This window comes from Euleptes europaea, chromosome 4, assembly GCF_029931775.1.
Source record: "Euleptes europaea isolate rEulEur1 chromosome 4, rEulEur1.hap1, whole genome shotgun sequence".
In the NCBI taxonomy this organism is placed as follows: Eukaryota; Metazoa; Chordata; class Lepidosauria; order Squamata; family Sphaerodactylidae; genus Euleptes; species Euleptes europaea.
The window spans coordinates 86,299,939-86,319,003 of NC_079315.1; the positions used below are offsets into that span (position 1 = coordinate 86,299,939).

At 42.4% G+C, this 19,065-nt stretch overlaps 2 protein-coding genes across 2 annotated transcripts; one reads left to right on the forward strand and one right to left on the reverse strand.

Moving 5' to 3' along the window:
* Window positions 1-8,946: 8,946 nt before the first annotated feature.
* Window positions 8,947-15,007, reverse strand: LOC130477021 (40S ribosomal protein S23-like). The gene is made up of 4 exons (XM_056849013.1): window positions 14,910-15,007; window positions 10,476-10,670; window positions 9,361-9,481; window positions 8,947-9,123 (listed from the first exon to the last, which is right to left on the reverse strand). Exons 1-4 carry the CDS (start codon window positions 15,005-15,007, stop codon window positions 8,977-8,979), a joined length of 561 nt encoding a protein of 186 aa, XP_056704991.1. The 3' UTR covers window positions 8,947-8,976.
* A 90-nt stretch (window positions 15,008-15,097) lies between these two features.
* LOC130476665 (40S ribosomal protein S23) lies at window positions 15,098-17,776 on the forward strand. Its single transcript, XM_056848631.1, has 3 exons — window positions 15,098-15,287; window positions 16,419-16,539; window positions 17,585-17,776. Exons 1-3 carry the CDS (start codon window positions 15,112-15,114, stop codon window positions 17,729-17,731), a joined length of 444 nt encoding a protein of 147 aa, XP_056704609.1. The 5' UTR covers window positions 15,098-15,111; the 3' UTR covers window positions 17,732-17,776.
* Window positions 17,777-19,065: the final 1,289 nt, after the last annotated feature.

Sequence of the window (19,065 nt, forward strand, 5' to 3'; positions counted from 1 at the left end):
TCATTTAGCACATCCAAAAACTTTGGGCTATCCCAAACCCCTCCTACCAAGGATTTGGTCCCAGCAAGAGTGGTGAAGCTTGTGAGTACCAGCCTTTGGCCAGGCAAGAGGAATTTGTGCTAATCGCCCTTCTGTTATTCCAAATACCCTTTGTGTGCAATTCTCACCACCAAAGTGCAAGGCTCCATACTCTCAATGTGTGTGACATTGGCCAGAGAGATATAGATGTCTGCTGGACACCCTATCATGTGAGCTACGGGTGTCCTGGCTGGGTTTCATTTGGGGCTTGGTGGGGCTGTGACTAGCTTCTGGTGGGGGACTCTAATGGGCTGCAGGCGCAGTCAGCATCCTAAACTGTGGTGTTGAGGGGCCACTTAGTGCTTTCCCTTGCATTGCGTGGTCCTCTATAACTATGACAGAGGTTTTGCTGATAACATTATACCAGGGTTGGAGTCTTATCATGGACTGCATGGCTTATTCAAGTCCTGCTCTGCCTACAGTGTGCCACTAATGCCCCCCAAGTCTATGCTGCCATAGCATGTTATCTTTGCCATTAGCTGCCATAACTCAGAAGTAAATCAGCAAAGCGCTTGGTCATCATCCTAAACCCTAGCAAACCTTATCAATTAATTTTACATGAGTGGTTTCCATTATTTATTTTGATTGAGTGTTTTGCCACAGAAGTTATGGTTTCTGCAAGTCCAAAGTAGGCAGCCTGGAATATGGCTATCTTTCTTGCTTGCTAGTTAGTGTCACACATACCTACTGGTGTGATTGTAGAAGAAATAACTGATTGAGTATGCCAGTCAAATGCAGCCTAGATATAAGATTAAGCAGGGGCTTTAGCATCTGCAGCCATTAAGCTTTGGGATTTACCATCTTTAATTATTTTTTCCTTGAGTGATACAGAGAGTATATGATAATCTCAAAATCCTTCGGCAGCCTGTGCTCACCATGACACCACCATTGTGAAGAGAAATCCAAATGCAGGTCTTAACAATGAAATTCGAGCATGTGACCCCACTTTTACAATTGCAGAGGCAAAGCACAATGCTCCTTTAAAAAAAAAAAAGCCAAAACATTCATTTATCAGAATAAAGATTGTAAAAGGAGAGAATAAAAAGGCGGTGGAACTGGCTACAATTATTCTTTTAAGATTTGGAACAGAATAACGGAAGAGCAGAGGAAGGAACTTATCAGGCAGATCTCAAAATGTTAGTAGAGAATTATTACCACTTAACACTCTTAATCCACATTTGGTGTTCTTATAAAAGGAGGACGACACAAAAAGTTGCTAAAGGTGGGGGATGTCCACATTTCTCTATAAAATACTGAGAGAGAAGAGGAAAGATTCTCATTGGTCTTATTGATTTTGAAAACGTTCTCAAAACAGTACAAAAGGACAAGAAATTTAGGTTGTTTCACACCAGCTCTATTGATACGCACTAAAAAGTGCAAAAATCTGACATGATTTGGATTTGTGAGAATAAAGAAGTGAGAATGCAGTTGTAGCACAAGAGTTAATAGCGTCAGCTGGAAGATTCTTATCTAGTTCATATCTTGGGTCTCCCACAGATACAATGGAAGCCTAGTTCAAAGACTCTGTCCCACAGCCACACTGCCCAGCTCTTTAACACCAGTTCCGCTTGGGGTAGAAGCGCTGTAGAGCCATCCTAACCAGAGTTACGCTCTTGTAAACTCATTGATCTCAATGGACTTAGAAAGCTGAAAGTCTGCTTAGGATGTCACTGTCAGTCTGCCTGACTGAACTGTTACAGCCAGCTGGGTGACCTTGGGCTAGTCACAGCTCTCTCAGTCCCACCTACCAGGGGGTCTGTTGTGGGGAGGGGAAGGGAAAGTGATTGTAAGCTGGTTTGAGTCTCCCTTAAGTGGCAGAGAAAGTTGAATATAAAAACCAACTCCTCCTCCTCCTTTGAAAGAGGTTTCAAAAGAGCAGTACATGATTGTTATGATTTATTAATATTTTTTCTACTTGTAATCCCCTTGCCCAAGCAATTGACCTCATTCTTTTTAGAATATACACTTGAGCAGCTTTAGTCTGTGCTAGGATTTCCAAGAACAGAACTGTGGCATTTAGCTATGCTAACTAAGGGGCTGTTACGATTCTGAAGCAGAATCCCTTTGGTGGGTGAAAGAGCAGGGGAAGGCTGTTGGCTTTGCATCTTCTTTGTGGAATACCTAAAATCATCTGACTGGTCATTGTCAGAAACAGGATGGTAGAACAGATGGAGTCTCCAGAAGGGATTGGGTTCAGATTAATTAATACAGGATGAAATCTTGTGATCTTATTTACTTCTTTGCACTTCACCACTTATAAAAAACAAAATGCTTTAGAAATGTAGCATCTGAGAAATGAAATGTTCTCAGGTCCTGGAAGTCTTTATCCCCTAGTACCAGATGGCTGGGTGAGAAGTGGGGGTTACTTTTTATACTAAAAAAAAATGTGGGGGGGGGGACTTGGCATATAGTCACAAGCTGCCCCACCTTTTCTGCCATTTGCCTGTCAAAGGTTTAGGGTACAAAAAGAAAGTCCAGTGAGTGTTGATGTCATACATGCCTTAAGGATAAAGTTTTGCAGGAAAATACAAAATCTTAGAAATGAAAAAAAAAACTAAAAACTACTATTTGTGAATATTTCATGGAGCAAAAAGGAGGGACTTGCAGATTTGCTCACATCTCAGGTGTTCACACGTGTGCTATTTCCCCCCCCCCCCATGACCATTAATTAGTCTCATGTTCTGCTAATAGACAAGACTTTGAAGGAAGGACCTTGGGCTAGTCACACTCTCTCAGCCCCACCTACCTCACAGGGTGTCTGTTGTGGGAAAGGGAAGATGATTGTAAGCCGGTTTGATTCTTCCTTAAGTGGTAGGGAAAGTTGGCCTATAAAAACCAACTCTTCTTCTTCTTAAATATTGTTTCAATGTGTTTTATATCGGTTTTAATGGTACCCAATTGTTTTATACTGTATTTACATTACTGTTGCCCACACTGGGTCCTGAGATGTTCAGAAAAAAGATGGACATATAAATATTTTAAATAAACTTGTACAATCCCTCTTTTAAAGGCATCCAACACCTATAACCATCACCGAGCTTTAAGAAACAAATGTTCTCTGTGGCCTTTGCTCAGCAACCACAACAGAAACGACAGAGTTCAAACACTGATTTCAGTCAACAAAAGGCAAGGGAAGGGAGCGGTACCCTTCCAGGTCTGTTTTGGCCTTTGAGGGAAGACTCATTGAGCCACGGCCAGCAGCAACCACCCGATGACTGGCTACCACACCATTTATGACACATCCAAGACTGGAAGCTTGCTACTGTTCAAAAGCAGCCACCACATGGATGCCAGCGTCGTATAGCGGCTAGAGTTTCAGACTAGGACCTGGGAGATCCAGATTCAAATTTCCAGTTGGTTATGGGTGGGTGACCTTGGTCTAGTCACACACTGACTGCCTAACCAACCACACAGGGTTGTTGTGATGATAAAATGGAGAGGACAATGATGGAAGCTGTTTTGAGTCCTCATTGTGGAGAAAGGTGGGGTATAAGTGAAGTATTTAGCTGAAGGTGGAGGACAGATAAAAGGTAGATTGGTCAATATGAAGAAAGCAGGGAAAGGGGAGAGGATATGGGGGCTGCCAGAGAGAGAGAAAGAGGAAACAATATGCAGAAGGAATATAGGAGGGAAGTGAGGTTCCCCCTGCAAGTCCTTTTAGATTCTCTGTCATGCGAGAAGGTCTGGTGGATGGCCTCAAGCATCTTGGCCAGAGTTTTCCTAGGAAGAGGCTCCCAGGGGAGGGAAGGAGGGAAAGCTGAAGATGAGGGGGGTAGATAAAGGTAGGTTGCCTGGTGAATGGGAAGGATTGAAGGACGTAGGAAAAGGGGAGAGGCTATGGGAGCTTTCAGGGAAGGGAAATAGTCGGGGGGGGGGGACAAATGAGATGCCCCACATAAGTCCTCGCAGGTCCTCCATTTGTTTTTTCTAAACTGAAAAACCCCAGATTCTTTGAGCTTTTCATTTTAGGGAAGGTACTTCAGCTCCTTGGTTGTTGTTGTTGTTTTTTGTTACTTTTGCTTTATGCTTTTTAGCACTTTTTGAGTTTGAGTGACCAGAACTGTTTACAGTATTTCACATTCAGAAAAAGTCATTATAGAGGTTAGTGGGCATAGTGATCCCGGCTGTTTTATTTTCAGTCCCTTTCCTAATAACCCCTAGCATACAATTTCATGTATATTAAGTCTCTTTCCATTTGTACAATTCAAATGACTTATAATTAAAACATTTGTTTTTAAACTTTCAAAATGTTACCAGCTGCATCCCTGAAACTTTTCATTAAAAAAATTTCTTTGACTGCAACCATCAATCCACTCTTTTAAAAAAACATATCTCCTTGAACTCCTCCCAAAGTCAATGGCACTACACTATAGTAAGCAGTTTGGAAATTGCTGCCTTGGCATTTCTCCACCCCAAGATTTCTCATATGCAAGCATTTTTACAGAAAGCAAGATCTAATAATGTATCCATCTTATCAAAGAATTGTATAGATAAATTTAAGCTACATTGTTGTTATCAGCACAACATGACCTAAATTTATCTATACTGTAATAAATAATTTGCTACAGGACCAGCATATTGCTATTGTTTCAGTGTAAATTCATTTCCATTAGTCTATTGCCAGGTTTCACCAGTTACAGTGGCCATTTATGCAGGGTTAATTTTGATGCTTGCTCAAAGCTCTTTTAAATGCAACCTTTAAAATGCCTATTCACTGTTCTGACCCAAAAGGAGAAATTCCACCACCCCCACTTGCCTGCTCCTTCGTTCGTTCCATTAGCAACCACCGTTTGCATAGCTAATGCGCAGCTGTGATTTTGCATGCTTCCTTGAGGGGATTCTTCGAGGCAGAGCAAATACAAAAGGTTGTGATAAAGGGGCTCTTAAGAAATGCGAAGCAGGTATGCGCCGTTTGTAATCACTTCCTGAATGACGGTTCAGCGTGTAAAACTCAAAACAATATGCGCAGCACTTCAGCTTGGAACGTGCTAATTACCAAGCATAAATGGCCGAAGTCTTAAGGGCACAGGTCTCGTCTGATCCCTAGGTCCCTCCAGCCTTACCTGTCTCATACTGGAAGGCTTCTTATCAAAGTCATTGCAGCATCATTTATGAACTTTTCCCAGTTGACTCACTGGGATTGCGGTCCACTGGCCTAGGCTATAGTGTAAAAACTAAAGAAAGGCCATTGGAAGGTAAGAGTTACTAGGTCCTAGGAACATTTTGTGGAAATCAGTGGGCTGCAATGTGGTGTGGGGGGAAGGCAGGAAACTTCCATTCTCCTGACAGAATATTTAGCCTGGGTCTTACACCATTAATATATTGGTGGAAGTAGTGGAGAAACGCAGGGAAGATAACAGAGAAGTTTCCACTAACCCCTAATTTATTGTTTCTTATTTCTTCCTGGCAGAAAACTATTTTGGAAGCTTTAGAAGTCTGCAGTCTAAATAAATGCAGAAAACAGAGGCTAATTAAACACTTTCTCATAACATCAGTTGATTCCACCCTTTCCCCCTCATATTGCATTTTTAGCAAGAGATCTGAACATGAAGCCCCACTCAGCAAACTTCAAATCAAACCAGGATTATATGTTGACGAACCCAGAATAACCAGCTGTGCTCAGTGATTATATACACCCTACATTTACAATCATGGAATGATACTGCACCAGAGTCTACCACTTTAAGCATGGATAATTTGTAAGCGTGACTAGGCCCTCAAGAAGACATAAGTGAAAAGAGCTTTGAATGTAGAAATCTCTCACAGGGATCACTTTCTTCTTCCCTGGTACAACATTGCTACTTATTTGGACCTGCTACACATCTTCTTATTTTCCATCACTCCCAGGGGAATCAAAAGGCATATCTGAGACAAGTTCCCATCCTGTTACCACATTCCCTTTAAGTTGAGCAAAGAAACAGGTAGCTCTCCCATCAACCATGTATGAGACCATTTGCAGTTTCTTTGTTGGGCATTGTGAGCTCAGGTTATGTTTGTTACTGTCCCAGGCCCATGTTTTGGGGACCCATTCAAACTTCTTGTCATAGACAGCAATCAAGGATGCAATGTAAGAGCTGCTAGCATGGCCAGATTTGCTTGGCTAGCAATTAAAATAAGGCAGAGATCGCTTAAGACTATTAGTAAAGGAAATAGTCGATGTGTACTGTATGTATCTATATTGTAAGTATGTTTATTTTTGACAGATTTATCCTTTATCTTTTGCTATTAATAAGCATTATAATTTTAATGATATTCAGTATTTGTTTGGTCTGATATTAACTAGCTATGTATCTCTGCAAATTTGTCATTTTTAAGCATTTTAATTACAATTGTACTCTGTACTTGTTTTACCCTATATTATTTAGCTAGGTAAACTCGATCTGTTTGATGGTCTATGACTGCAAATAAAAAAATATATTTAAGAGCTGTTTCTTTATGGGTATACATCAGGAAATGTATTTCACATCTGTGGTAATACTCAGATTACTACCACTTGAATAGGTACACAGTGGAACATTTATGTTCTTTATGCTAAATCCCATATTGTCCAGCCCACCTTTCAAGATCTGCCTCACAAGCTCTGGTCTCTGTACCCCACCCCCCCGCCTCCAGATGTAAGGTGGAGCACCCAGCAGAGACAGGGCTTGTTCAGTAGCGGCATCTCACTTATGGAAAACGCCTCTGCTTGATGCTCACCTGGCACCTACGCTGCTCTCTTTTAGGTGCCAGGGCAAAAGGTTTCTGTTCATCCAGGCTTTTAATTAAGCAGCCTTTCAAAACCATTTTAGTGTGCTTTAGTCTGAAAAGTGCTTTTTACACTCCTATATTTTTATGCTGTGACTGGGTTTTCAGTGCTAGATTTTAAGCTTTTTTTAATGTTCTATTTTTATTATGTTATATTTTATAACTGCCATCAGGCAGGTTTCCTGAAAAAGAGACATCGAAATATGCTAATTAAGTAAAAGCTATTTGGCTTAGGGACTGTGCACAATGTATTCTGAGTTAACAGCTGTTTCTGGACCATGGTCTTGCACAAGTGTTACTAATGACGTCCAAACACTGCAGCTGTATAAGATGTTAGCTAGCATCTCCACATGCATATCCTTCCTCCACTGTACTTTCATCTGTGCTTAGTGAAGGTTGCGACAAATATTGCATTAAATGTGCTGTACCCAAAGTAATCCTAGCTGTGCTTATGGGCCTATCTTGCTGCTTGTTGGATTAGAATCTGGGAGAACCAGGTTCGAATCCCCACTCTGCCATGGAAGTTTGCTAGGTGACCTTGGATTAGTCACATGTTTATGGAGGAGAGGGGTATTCATGGCTACTAGTTAAAATGGATGCTAGTCATGATGCATACCTATTTTCTCCATGATCAGAGGAGCATGCCGAATATATTGGGTGCTGTGGAACACAGGCAGGATGGTGCTGCTGCAGTTGCCTTGTTTGGGGGCTTCTGAGAGGCACCTGGTTGGCCACTGTGAACAGACTGCTGGACCTTGGTCTGATCCAGCAGAGCCTTTCTTATGTTAAGTCAGTCTAACCTCCCGCACAGGGTTGTTGTCAGGATAAGAGGAAATTATGTAAGCCATTTTGGGTCCCCACTAGGGAGAAAAGCAGGGTATAAATGAAGTAAAAAATCTTTAAAAAGACCTGATGCCTGGGTCAGGTGTTCTGGCTCTAGCAATACAAAGTGGATACTACCTTACCAGATACAATAGTATTCTGTCCCAATTAGCCATTCGCTGATGCATGGCAGGACTGGTACCTGTAAGCGCTTAATGTTGTCCAACTAATGCTGTAATACATGGAGGATACTGCCAAGAACCCAGGACAAACATAGATCAGAATACTTAACTGCTGCTACAGATATCCTCTGAAGCTGGATTAGACTGTCTGACTGAATAAATCCATTTATATGATTAGATTGCTCTCAGCCCCAATTTCTCTGTTAACTTCAGCATGTGAATGTTAACTTAAAATTTAAAGGAAATCTTCATGCATCACTCCAGAGTCAGGAATTATTCACCACGCCGAATCCTGTATAAGATCTCACAGATTTTAACAGAACTGGTTTCTGAGACAACGTATGCAAGATCACACTATTAAACTAATCAACGTGAACACATCACACCAAGCCTCTAAGACTGCAGCAAGAATCACATGTGAGCAAATATATTGGCTTAAATCTTCCAGTTTTCCCACCAGCAGAAATACTTCCATCCTTTCAGTTACATAATTAAATAAATGAACCGGACATGATGCTATGCAAGTCTTTTCAACATACTCCATCTCAATATTTCTTTAATGCTCATTAATATGTTGAGATTTAAACTAGCAGTTTAAATTTTTGGTTAAGAAACAGTCTTTTGCAACTTACACTGCAATCCTATAGAGCAGGGGTGTCGAACTCAAATGTTACAAGGGCCAGATATGACATAAATGTCATTTGGTCGGGCCATGCCTCACCAGCCCAGATTGAGGGGGGGAGGGGGCTGACTTGGCTGGCTCGCAGGCCGGATAAGAGCTCTCAAGGGGGCAGATATGGCCCCTGGGCCTTATGCTTGACACCACTGCTATAGAGAGTTACCCGAGGCTAAACCTAGACTACAGTAACTCTGCACAGGATTGCACTGTTAGACTGCAATACTAGTAAGTAAGATTCCTTGAATTCACTGCGGTTACTTGAGACTAAACAAGTTTGCAATCAGGATGTGAGTCCATTCAGAAGATTCACGTAACTCAATTTGCTCAAGATATTTGCTCACGTAACCCAATTTGCTCAAGTTTTTATAGGATAATTCCTCCATGTTATAAAACACTACACAATTATAAAACAGTCCATAGAAGCCCTTTGTAAAACACAGATGTTTATTAGAGACCTAAGCAGCACAGGAATTATGATCTCGGTCTCTCTTTCTTGCCTTTGTACAAAGCTAATAGAGAAACATTGGCTACTTTGACAACTTTGAAGCGAACTCCTGGGATGTCACCAACAGCATGACCCTTGCGACCAAAGCCAGCTACCAGGACTTCATCATTTTCCTACAGCATAAAAAGAAAAACAAGAAATGCTTATTCACAACAATTATACAGCCAAAGATATCCCTTTCCCTCATTAAAACTTACAGTATCTGAAGAAGTGAGCTGAGCCTCACAAAAGCTCATACCCTGCCAGAAATTTTGTTAGTCTTTAAGGCGCTACTGGACTCTTGCTATTTTCTACTACAGTACTATATGTCAACCAATGCTATTCTTAATTGTTCCAAAAAATGCAAGTACCTCAATGAAGTTCAAACAACCGTCATTAGGAACAAAGGCTGTTATTTTCTTGCCATTCTTGATGAGCTGGACTCTGACACACTTCCTGATGGCCGAATTCGGCTGCTTGGCCTCCACACCACTGAAACATATGAAGTGAAGAGAGATGCGGTTACAAAAATATTTCTGCAAATTTAGTAACTAAATACATAATTACCCATATTCAAGATCACAGCTAGGACTTAAATTCGTCTTAAGACTAAAATGAAATCCAAAGTCTTTAACACAAAATATTTCCAGTAGTGGTGTTTTAGAAAAAGTGACACTGGCGTAGTGCTGAAAGGACAATGCACAGAGCACGGTTTATAAATAGCCAGATCAAAGGATTAGAAAGACCTTCCTCAGAAGTATCCTGAACTCAATGCAACTTACTCGAAGCCTTAATTTTATATACAGTAAAACCAACCCCCCAAAAATCTTACTTTGTATTAAGGTAAATTATGTATATTAAATTTGAAAGACGTTTCAGACAAACAACAGCTTCTGATAGTCTACTAGCATCCCCTTTTTAGCTAGGTTAAAAGATGGTTCTGTGGCAAGTATGCTGAAGTTACAATTTTTAAAGGCTTATATTGATTATTCCAGTTATTAAATGTAGAACTCTAGTGCAATAGAATGAAAATAACTTTCTAGAAAGAGAGTGCATTCCTAACACCCCTAGAAGCGGTGCAGTTTTAGAAATGTTAAAGGGGGACTCAATTCAACAATTAGTCAAGTTGTCATCTGTAATCTGTACATCCTTGTTTTTGAATAAAACCTACTGAACTCAATGGGAACAATGTACAAGTATACACAAATAGAATAGGGTTGCAAAACTGTAATCTACACATTATAGATACAGCAACTCACACTGTCTATCTAAACAAAAAGATATCAAAGGTATGAGAAGGATATAATTATACAGAAGCTTGGAACCAGATGCACATACGCTAAGCTAAGTGGATGAGAGGCAAGATAAACATAAAATAACATGGCAGAAGTATACTGTTCTAAGGTGTCCTGAGGTCGTTTCTACTATGGGGCAAAAAGTAAGAATTCACAGGCCCCCCCACCATCATTGTCAAGGCTTCACTCACACTTTTTCCAGGACTATTCCTTTTGCATGGGAAGCTCCCCCAAAGGGGTTGGCCTTCAGAGCTGTGCCCAGGTGAGCCTTCTTATACTGCTTGTCATGCCACTTCTGATCCCGGCGGTGACTGCGCAGTTTCCTGGCGGTACGAAGCCCACGACACTTACCTAGAAGGCAAATGGAGAGCCAAAACGGAAAAAGTCTGGTTTACACAATCCGGAAAGCGAAGCAGCAGAAGGCCAAGGCGATGAAATGAAGTGTACCGCTTCAGGTGCAGAAGTGGTACACTTGGCTCTGCTCCATGAACCACAGCCACCCTGCAGGTAGGTACAAGACCCGGCCACAACACAAGCACCCAACAGAGCCCTTTCATTCTGGTGTAATAAAACAGGAGTCCAGCAACACCTTAAGCCTAACAAAATGTGCCCCAGCATAAGAGTTCATCACATCAATTTCTTTCTTTGTAATGATCACAAATCAGCCAACATCAGCTGAATGAATGAATTTTATTTGCAATCAAAGACTAATAAATACACACTATATGTAACAATCTTACAACGTTTCAAACAAAATAGGATACAAAAACTTATCAATATTAAAATAAATTACTGCATAGTAATTTAACAATTGTCTGTTTCCTATAAACAAAGCCATCAGGTTTCTCCACTTTTGAAATCCAGTAGTTTAAGCTCAAACTTTATCTGCATCTTTGCTTTTTAATTTACTGCATACTTTAATCTCCGCAGCGCAAAATTTGGCAACCTGTCTTGTGGTTGAAGTGTTCATCCACCGGTAGTTTTCCAAGTTTATATTTGTTAGAATAAACAGATAGGTTTTTTTTCTAATAGTGGGGATACTATGGCGAGTCGGAGCGGGTTATAAATAAAATTGAACCCCAAAACATATTGGCAGCTAAATCGAGAACTTCTCCTGGGTACCTTTTACAACCACATGGGAGCCGTATGCGTGAAGAAGCGTCCAAGGCAGGCATCCACCACTTGCAGAAGTGGAGAAACCCATCTCCAGCGTCAAGCCCCCCGCCGCCTCGCCTATCCTGGATAAGCTATCAGAGGCCATTTATGCACGGGAGGTTTTGCCTTGGATATTCCGCTCTCTGGATACACATTTTCCCCATTCGAATTCTCATACCTCTGCATGGGGGCTTATTGGCCATTTATGCACGGGAGGTTTTGCCGCTCTCTGGATGCACATTTTCCCCATCCAAATTCTCATACCTCTGCATGGGGGCTATTGGCCATTTATGCATGGGAGGTTTTGCCTTGGAGGGTTTTGCCTTGCTCTCTGGATGCACATTTCCCCCCATTCAAATTCTCATACTTCTGCATGGGGGCTTATTGGCCATTTATGCATGGGAGGGTTTTGCCTTGGATATTCCGCTCTCTGGATGCACATTTTCCCCATCCGATTTCTCCAAACTCTGCATTGGGGGGGGGGGCTTATTGTTGAGTTATGAGAATTCGGATGGGGGGGATGTGCATGGGGGCTTATTGGCACATTTTCCCCCATCCAAATTCTCACACCTCTGCATGGGGGCTTATTGGCCATTTATGCACGGGAGGCCATTTATGCCTTGGATTTGCTGCTCTTTAGTTGCACATTTCCCCCCATCCAAATTCTCATACCTCTGCATGGGGGGGGGCTTATTGTTGAGTTATGAGAATTCGGATGGGGGGGGGGAAATGTGCAACTAAAGAGCAGCAAAGCCAAGGCATAAATGGCCTCCCGTGCATAAATGGCCCGAGACACGCAACCACTGCCGCCCCCCCCCCACGCACCCCCCCCGGCAGCTTGCACACTCACCCATACCGCCGCGAAGGTCAAGAGAGAAAGACCCACAAGCCCCCGCGGCAGCGCCTTGGAGCCTCAGTGAGGACCCCCGCAGGGCGACTATCCTCGCGCCTGACCCTTAGCCGCCTCACCGAAGCGACTGAGCGGAGTGACACGTGCTGACATGAGAAGCGTGGAATCATTGGAGCGTTTCCCCAAGTTTAAGATCCCATATTGGGGGGGGGGGTGGAGACACGAGAGCCAAGCAGAGTCCGAGCTGCTGGTTTTCGTTTGAAAGGCGCTATTGGCGCTGAAGGCACATACAGTGCGATGGAAGGGTTACTCCAGTGTAAGGCCAATTCACAGTGGGTAGCCGTGTTAGTCTGTCTGCAGTAGTAGAAAAGAGCAAGAGTCCAGTAGCACCTTAAAGACGAACAAAAATATTTTCTGGTAGGGTGTGAGCTTTCGTGACCCAGATCTGAAGAAGGGAGCTGTGGGTCACGAAAGCTCATACCCTACCAGAAAATATTTTTTGTTAGTCTTTAAGGTGCTACTGGACTCTTGCCCTTTTCTACTACTGGAAAAGACAGTCATGCTAGGACAAGTTGAGGGCAGCAGGAAAAGAGGAAGACCCAACAAGAGATGGACGGACTCAATAAAGGAAGCCACAGCCCTCAATTTGCAAGATCTGAGCAAGGCTGTCAAAGACAGGACATTTTGGAGGACTTTCATTCATAGGGTCGCCATGAGTCGGAAGCCACTTGACGGCACTTAACACGCACTTCACGGAGAGCCAATAATGCAGAGAAAGTCCGCCTTCCGACTATGGGCTGGGCAAGCTGTGGACTACAGTTCCCACAATGCACCGCACAGCCCTTATCCGCCCAATCCAACAACAAAAAAGCCTGTTGGGTAATGCCTCTGCGGCCAGGCACTAGCTTAGCCAGCCCTCCCCTCGGGAGCGAGGTCCTTGGAGCGGGGAGAGTGTGCCGCGCTGGATTGTGGGTCTTTCTCTTTCCTCCTCGGGACCGGCGCTCGGCGGGATGGGTGAGTGGCTCCGGCCGGGGAGCGGCCCGTTGGGGGAAAGAGCGGAGGCGGTGGCGGCCGCTGCTGCGTGGGAAAGGTCGCTTTATGCGTCTGGATGGGCGGCGGGGCCCTCCCGCCCCTTCTTTCCTGAGAAGGGGCGGTTCAAGATCCCTGGAGGAGGAGGCCACGCGGGCAGCTTCCTTGGAGGCAGGCCTGCGTGTGACAGAGTGGCGTCAGGCCCTTCTTCTAGGATACCTCGAAGATGATATAATAATAATAATGAAGAGATAAAAAAATATTGTTCTAATTCAACAATTAAATGACTTCCTCCTCTTCCGTCTAAAATTAAATTGTATAATCTTTTGCCAACGGGACTAATCCCAATATTATTTTAATTTATTCTTGTCTTATCCAGTTTTTTTGAAATAATTTTTTATTTTTCTTCATTTAATATTTCCATAAAGACAATATAATAGTAATAATAATAATGAAAAGATAAATATTGTTCTAATTTAACAATTAAATGACTTCCCCCTCTCTGTCTAAAATTAAATTGTATAATCTTTTGCCAACAGGACTAATCCCAATATTATTTTAATTTATCTATTCTTGTCTTATCCAACATTATGTAATCAATACCTAATATACCTAATATAAAAATTAACACAAAGTATGAATAAGGGATTAGATCAGTGAATATCCTTTAAATGGTCCCATTAAAAAGTAATTCTCACAGTATGTTTTCCAAGCCTCCCATTCCCCCCAAAATTGTGATGTGTCCAAATTTTGATCGACCGTTTTCCCATTTGATGTGGCTTCCCTTTGGAGAAAGAGAAGGCTTGCATCTCGTTATTCAGTGTATCAACTCAGGAAGTAGCAAAATCATTTGATTTTTAGCTGCAGCTTATATTTTTGTTCTGTCGTTCCTCCAGAGATGCTCAGGGTGGTGGTCATACCTTCCTCCTCTCCCCAGTTTTATCCCCATAATAACTGTAAATCCTGGAAGGCCCAATAAGAGATGGATTGACTCAATAAAGGAAGCCACAGCCCTCAAATGTGCAAGATCTGAGCAAAGCTGTCAAAGATAGGACATTTTGGAGGATATTGATTCATAGGGTCGCCATGAGTCAGAAGCGACTTGACGGCACTTACCACACACAAGGCCTGTCAGGCTCAGAAAGAGTTAGGGGTAGCTAGCTGGGTGAAGATGTAGAAGCGGAGGCACAGGATGCCGTTTCTGCCTCCCCATTTCCTCCTGCTGCTCATTTGAGCAGTGGTGGGAGGCAGGGAGGATTGATGGAAGCCCTCCTGCTGGAAGTGGGTATGTGGCATTCCTAGGCAGAGAGTGGCTAGTCCAAAGTCACCATGAACCTAGGTCCTAATCCAACACACCCAAGAACGAGCAATTCATTCAACTACACCAGGTGAACAAAAAGTAGAGAAACAAGCGATTCCAATACCTCACATAAGCTGTCTGTGGAGACTGTTGAAGGCCCCATCTTCAGATTTGCTCTGACAGTTATAACATTACATAAAGATACTATGGAGATAAGATAGTAGAAGTTGAGCTTCATGAAAGGTTCTGTTTGTAATGCTTCAGTGTTGCCCTCCTTTTTTTTTTTTTTACCTGTTGTCCTCAGTGGTGTAGCTGTGGTTCTGTTGGAGCAACCAGAGTCCATATTTAAAGGCATTTAATGAAGGGACAGCATAAATGTTAGTTAGCATATTGGGTGCCATGAATCTTTTTATAGCTCATAAAAGAGTTGGGATAGTTGGATAGAGGCATGTAAATTCTATTAATTTGTTTGCTGCCATCTTAATGTTTTCTAATGCGCTGGTCCTTAGGTAAGTGTCGTGGGCTTCGTACCGCCAGGAAGCTGCGCAGTCACCGCCGGGATCAGAAGTGGCATGACAAGCAGTATAAGAAGGCTCACCTGGGCACAGCTCTGAAGGCCAACCCCTTTGGGGGAGCTTCCCATGCAAAAGGAATAGTCCTGGAAAAAGTGTGAGTTTCATTTCATAATTCTTGATGGTATCTCTTTTGACTGAAAGCACGTATCCCAGTTCCTGTAAAGAGTGTTGCACTGTACAATCGAACTGGCGATAAATGCATCTTAAGTGTGTTTAAGTATATGTGATCACAAATACATTGTTAGCATTTATTGCATTTTTAGCACCCAGTCATTAGGAAACCTTATCAGTGCTAGCACTAGAAAATATCAGCCCCCAACCTAACATACTGACTTTCTAGGTTTTGGGTTTTTTTTGGGGGGGGGGATTTTGTAGTAAGCATTTGTGCAGGAAAATGAATGAAGACCAATAAAAGAAAGAAATGGATAAAGACTATTGCTACTTAATGTAGTTAGCCTCTTCATTTGAAATTACGTTTAAATTATATAACTTTTTCTCTAGAGGAAAAAAATAACATGTAAAGTTAATGTACCTTAAAGTAGTGTTGGCACTTTTGAACCTCTACTGAAGAGTTCAGGTGCCTTAAGTAAGACTTCAGAACTTTTATTCACAACTGTTGTCTCTTGAATGGTTTCTCATCTAAGAGCCCATTCCTGAAGATGGGGGCAAAGCTCCTTAGGAGCCAGCTTGACCCCGCACCGGTGTAAGTGCTACCTTATAACGGAATAAGGTGGCACAGGGGCAAACACGCAGGCACACAAGGAGGGATTTCCCAGAAGGGAAAGCCCACGCTGGCATGAGGGGGGGTGGTTCCCGGGGGTGGAGCTGCCTTTGGGCAGCTTCCTAACATTTGCCCCGGGAGCACCCTCTCACACAACTGCGCAGCTATGACACTAGAAAAGGATGGAACATCCTTTCCTTTTTTTTCTATTTAAATTTTTAAATCCCTTTTTACCTCCACAGCGGCTGGGAAGCCTCTGAAGAGGAGGTGTGGGTGCGCTGCTCCCGGCTGCTGCGGAAATACCCCCCGCCCCTCAGGAATGGGCTGCCCATGAATCTAAGATTTGCTTATATATAGATATTCCCTCTGATAGTTCTTGTTAGGTTCAGTATTTCTGCAAAATATGCCTTCTTGCATCTAACCTCAATGAATTTTGTTATCCTAACCATATACCATTGTTTTGACAGTAAATATGCATATTTCTTCATTTTATTTCCATTTTAGTGGTGTCGAGGCTAAGCAGCCAAATTCTGCCATCAGGAAGTGTGTCAGAGTCCAGCTCATCAAGAACGGCAAGAAAATAACAGCCTTTGTTCCTAATGACGGTTGTTTGAACTTCATTGAGGTAAATAACTTATCCAGCCCTTCAGAGGAGCTGTACATGAAAACCAGCTTTTCTACTAGTACATCTCATTGCTCTGTAAACGGCAGAAAGGAGGATAAAATAGCAAAGCCTTACGATAGTCCTGGCATTGACAGATCATGTGAAAGGCTTTGGATTTGATTCTCTTTATGGAGAAGGAGACCAGCATTGTTACCTTTGTTTTCAGCCAGTTTAGTCACACTGATCCGTGGTAGTTTAACTTCAAGGCTGGATTACTCGAGTACGCTTTCAAGGGGCTGCCCTTAAAGACACCTCGGAAATGACAAGTGGTTTAGAAAGTGACCTTGTGTCTTGACTGAGGCATTCAGTGTTCAGCATATAACACTGGCATTTACATTGGCTGCCAATGTGTTTTGAGGTTCAATTCAAGGTGTTTAGCTTTTAGAGCCTTACGTAGCCTGAACCTGCAAAGGGACCACCTCTCCCTATATGGGCTTGTGTTGCCAATTGCATTCAGTATGCCAGGCCCCCTCTCTGTATCCCTGGCTGCAGGAGAGTTAGAAGGATGGTGGCCTCTTCCAGAACTTTTTCAGTGATTGCCCTGGAACAGGCAGCAAGTAGAAGTTTGAGTCACACTGTGAGCCTTTTCACAACCTGTGAAAAACAGTAAAAAAATCTTGTTTAAAATAACTTTTAATCTGAGTTAACTGAACTGATCCGGTAGACGTAACACTTGTGATTTTTGCACCGTTGCCCCAGAATACAGTGAGTTGGATCCCATGATAACATTGATGCAAGGCATACAACTTCAGTTTTCTAAGGCTACATCAAACAAACTTTGGGACTACCTTTCTTTCTGTATGGTGGTTTAAGAATTGATAATTGTTGCGAGATAAGCAAGTGTGCACAGTTAATACTAAAGATTTTTTTTTTTTAAGAACTAAGTTTATTTTACAATACGCATTTTGGACAGTCACCAAGCTCAAAGTTGGCTGCAGTGTTTATTTGTAAACACCACTTTGTACTGTGAATTAGTATGAAATGACATTTTATTGTTTAATTGCAGGAGAATGACGAGGTTCTGGTAGCTGGCTTTGGTCGCAAGGGTCATGCTGTTGGCGACATTCCTGGAGTTCGTTTCAAGGTCGTCAAAGTAGCAAATGTTTCCCTGTTAGCCTTGTACAAAGGCAAGAAGGAGCGACCAAGATCATAAAACTGTTTGAATCTTTAAGATGGTCAATAAAGTTTTCTCATAAATATTTTTGCGCCTGTTACTGTGTGGAATTGTGCTTTTTAGCATTTGTCTTCCAGCCATATTCTGGGTCATTCAGGATTGAATGGGACTTACTTCTGAGTAGACCTTGTTTAGGCTTACCACTATTGTTAGACGAAAGCTAATTCTGGTTTTAATTATGTAGATCTCCATCATGGCCCTGTTTAAATTTCATTTATTTGCTTTTGCAAAAAAGACACCAGCTGCCCTTGCAGATTGCAGCAGTGGGGAGAGAACTTTTTGCAGCTGTTGAGTCAGCTTGTAATTTCACCATCAAACTTTGCCAGTTCGCTATTCCCTTGAGTCCCTGTCATTTATGTTAAATAGTGCTAGCCCTCCTGTGGATTTTTCAAGGAACGCATAGGTTGTTTATTATGGGTTGGATCCACTGTAATATGAGAAGAGTTAGATTCTCAGAATGAGGCTTTTCTGGTCAGCCGCCCCCTTGTTCTCTTGGCAGTCAAAGGAACCTTCATGAACAGTGTGTGGGAGAAAGTTGAGATCTGCAAAGGGAGGGGGAATAACAAAAATCACCCTCCAAGCCACAAATTGAAGCACCATTCGAGCATAAGGGCTGCTATGCTAATGGAACACCACCTTGGGCTTCAACTTAATACAGGTTGAGTATCCCTTATCTGAAAATCCGATATCCAAAATGCTCCAAATTCCAAAACTTGAAGAGCCCACAAAGGGTAATAAAATGGCATGGGTGCAGGCTGGTCGTACCAACAGCAGGTACCCCACAATGACCCGCATGTACAAAATTATTTAAAATATTGTATAAAATTACCTTCAGGCTATGTGTTTAAGGTGTATATAAAACAAATGAATTTCATGTTTAGATTTGGATCCATCCCCAAGATAATCTCATATATATGCAAATATTCCAAAATCCAAAACACTTCTGGTCCCAAGCATTTCGGATAAGGGATACTCTACCTTAACTCATTTTTCATCCAAAATCCGGTTCCCAAAGCAGCTTGCGGAAATTAAGCTAATGCTAAAGTCAGTAACTACAAAATATATGGGGGGGGGCCTTAGATAAACTCGATCGGGCAATATGGAGGAGTGCTTAGCTGTTCCCTCCTTTCTTTTGGTGTATTCGTTTACTTCGGTTTTGTTTATTCCTGCGCTCTGGTCTTGTTTTTAGCTAGTTGACAGTTAAATCCCTTAGAGAAAGTGGGTTGTGAGCTAGGGGTTTTGCTTCTAGCATCTATCCATCTCCTACAGTCAGTTGAACTGCCAGAGGCTACATTTCCATGGCTCTAACAAGA

Coding starts and splice junctions, on each gene's coding strand:
- LOC130477021 (XM_056849013.1), bottom strand. CDS start 15,007: ATGCTAACTAACATTTATGCTGTCCCTTCATTAAATGCCTTTAAATAT. Junction 9,482..10,475: donor GGAATAGTCCTGGAAAAAGT/GTGAGTGAAGCC, acceptor CATATGTTTCAG/TGGTGTGGAGGCCAAGCAGC. Junction 9,124..9,360: donor GTTGTTTGAACTTCATTGAG/GTACTTGCATTT, acceptor TTTATGCTGTAG/GAAAATGATGAAGTCCTGGT.
- LOC130476665 (XM_056848631.1), top strand. CDS start 15,112: ATGCGCTGGTCCTTAGGTAAGTGTCGTGGGCTTCGTACCGCCAGGAAG. Junction 15,288..16,418: donor GGAATAGTCCTGGAAAAAGT/GTGAGTTTCATT, acceptor TTTCCATTTTAG/TGGTGTCGAGGCTAAGCAGC. Junction 16,540..17,584: donor GTTGTTTGAACTTCATTGAG/GTAAATAACTTA, acceptor GTTTAATTGCAG/GAGAATGACGAGGTTCTGGT.